The sequence below is a fragment of the Kryptolebias marmoratus genome, linkage group LG18 (assembly GCF_001649575.2).
Source record: "Kryptolebias marmoratus isolate JLee-2015 linkage group LG18, ASM164957v2, whole genome shotgun sequence".
In the NCBI taxonomy this organism is placed as follows: domain Eukaryota; kingdom Metazoa; phylum Chordata; class Actinopteri; order Cyprinodontiformes; family Rivulidae; genus Kryptolebias; species Kryptolebias marmoratus.
In genome coordinates, this window is record NC_051447.1 from 3,102,345 (window position 1) to 3,104,959 (window position 2,615).

A 2,615-nucleotide genomic window follows, 5' to 3' on the forward strand; every position below is an offset into this window, starting at 1 on the left:
AATATTTTTATTATTCAGGCGGTTTTCTCCGCCTGAAGTGGTATTTCGCTTTTATCTAAATAACATTCGGGTTGAATGTTATTTAGATCATTAATTTTCCAACAACAACCAGTTAATTTACCAACAAGTCTTTAACTGTGTTTATTCCTCTCAGCATGGACAACAAGTCCTGTGAATTTGGAGACATTTGTTCTTTTTTTGCAAAAGTTACCAGGGGGAACCAAATATTTCTGCCATCTGAAATAATCGGTTCCCCCTCTAAAACACAGGACAAAATAATTTTGTCCACTTCAAATATTTACCCGCATTTGGCCGGTGGCGGGTGCTAATTTCCACCCCTGGTTGAAATAAACACAGTACAAAAACAAACAGTAACAGATTGTGCAGTCTTGTTTTAGATGTACTTAAACTAGTTAAGATAACAGACTTTTTATCAGCAAGTTACCTTCAGCAAGGCATCGTTCATGTCCAAAGAAGACTCTTGTGGCAGAGTCGTCAATGTAGGGCAAGGGCAGCTCAGGTAGTTGTCCTTCGTTTTCTCCAGTTACACTCTAAAAAAAACACACATTTGATATAACAACTTATTCCTTTGTTGCCTTTAAACTCATTTCACTTATTTAATTTGTTTAGTAAAATAACTTGTTTATATAGAGTGTGAATACTTTTCAAAATTATATGTTGTCAATTACTATAAACTTGTTTTTAGTAGACAAAGTGGAAGCTATCAAAATAAATATATCTGCCATAGCTGTTCTTTACTGCTCTCTTCTCATAACAGGTTCCTACATTTCAGTTTCTAGACAAACTGTCCAAGTTGTACCTCATTTTTAAAGTTATTACTGGGCTTTACAGTTCTCAACAGTTGTCTCATAAATTAAACGAACATGGACGTGAGACAGGGTTAGATAAAACAAAACTTAGAGGTCATTCTTTGTGCTTCCCTTTGTTGAGGTAAATGCTTAAAATAAACTATATTGAAATAACTGAAACTACAGAATAGGAGGATTTAAGGTGTGGAAACAGATGAAGAAACTAAAGAGACAAAGGTTCATACGGTCAACCCTGTAGGGATTCTCTCAACTTCAGGTTCAGTATGGCAATGCTTCTGCTGCCTTATCAAGGTGTTTTATTTTTAACACAATTAAGAAAGACACAAAGAACCAAATCAAATTGGTAACGTGCCAAATAACTGAACAGTCCTTAAGAGATTGTGCTAAAAACAAAATACAACCAAAAAATAATTTCTTGTTTATACAGTAGGATTTACATGAACATTACAGATTATACAGTAAATTTAAACAACAAATGGAAATTAAACACTTATGTGGCTTTCAGAACAAAAGCAGTATGAACTGATCTTGCTGTTGAACCCAGCAGTAAGCCTTGTGTTCCACAGCAAGCAGTTCAGCACAGAATAGATGGCGTTTTCAAAATTATGATCAGATGAGAAGAACTCGACGCTAGTATTTGGTACTATCAGCTACTGCATCTGTATAACTTTAAAAAAAAACTCTTGCACTGTCCATGTTTGTGAGAAGAAAAAAAATTAACCAATTTTTCTTCCATTTGTTTCATTTTCTCCAGATTAAAAAAAAACAAACAAACTAAAAAAGAATTTAGCTCTTTTAACAACTTGTGTTTTATTTCTGACACCACAAACATGTAGGTATGTATGACAAAAACTTAATTTAACACAGGAACAACATCAATAAGGCTATAAAAATTAAATGTGAAAGTGAAGCAGCATTTGTAAATTACCTTGTAAACATAGAGAAACTCTCTGAGGAAAGCAGCTTGCTGTGTTGCTGACTGTCTGCTGTCATTGACTAAGATCTGTCTGAAAGCCATTACTGCATTCTCTGGCTGGCCAAGGGTGAAAGAGTGGCGACCAATCGTGAAGTTGATATGATCTTCTGCCAAAGACCAGCCCCTCTCCTTGTACACCTGCATGGCTTGGCAATAACACCGCAGAGCATGTCTTCTCTACATTAAATACATTAAGACAAAGAAGGAAGATAAGACATTCATATATGACACCCAACAAAGCAAAATAAAAAAGGAATATTTATAAGGCTAAATAAAAACTGCATCATCAAGCAGGTAGTTTTATCCACTTTTATCTATGTGTTGTAAAGAAAAAAAAAAACAGATTTCCACACAGTGCATTTAACTTCATGTCCCATTTTCTGCCTTTTCACTCCTGCTTAAGAACAGAATCTGGTCAAGGAACTGGACTGCCCTATCATGGCATCAGAGCTTGAGGCTGCAGTCAAATCTTGGCAAAGCGTTAAAACCCCAGGTCTAGACAGCTTCCCAGACAAATTTTACTAAACCTTTCAGAAGCAGCTGGCCCGATTCCTATTAACCCCATTAACCCCACTGGCCATTTAACTGCCTTTTCTATTCAAATCTGTATAGTTTTTGCTACATTTATTGTTTTTATAAACTTAAATTTCAAAATAGTGGTGTTTTGGCGCCACTTTTGATTGACGTTTTGTCTGACCAACTGGGTTGCTCTCTGCCCCCCCTAGAGCCCCTCTAATTTCCCATGGGTAAAGTCATGAAAGTCTCCTCCCCTCATTTGCAAGTCTATAGCTCCGGTCAGTCAGCCCCCA

The 2,615-nt window shown here is 36.3% G+C and overlaps 1 protein-coding gene across 4 annotated transcripts in view; it reads right to left on the minus strand.

Annotated features, from left to right (window-relative positions):
* Positions 1-2,615, minus strand: part of trappc8 (trafficking protein particle complex 8) — a gene marked incomplete at its 5' end in the record, with an annotated part of 70,957 nt that overhangs the window by 38,442 nt on the left and 29,900 nt on the right. For all 4 annotated transcript variants that reach the window (XR_005234441.1, XM_037981319.1, XM_037981320.1 and 1 more), the window contains 2 exon segments: positions 446-551; positions 1,759-1,983. Coding sequence is in view for 3 of the 4 variants with exons in the window: in XM_037981319.1 (XP_037837247.1) it covers positions 446-551; positions 1,759-1,983 (331 nt within the window).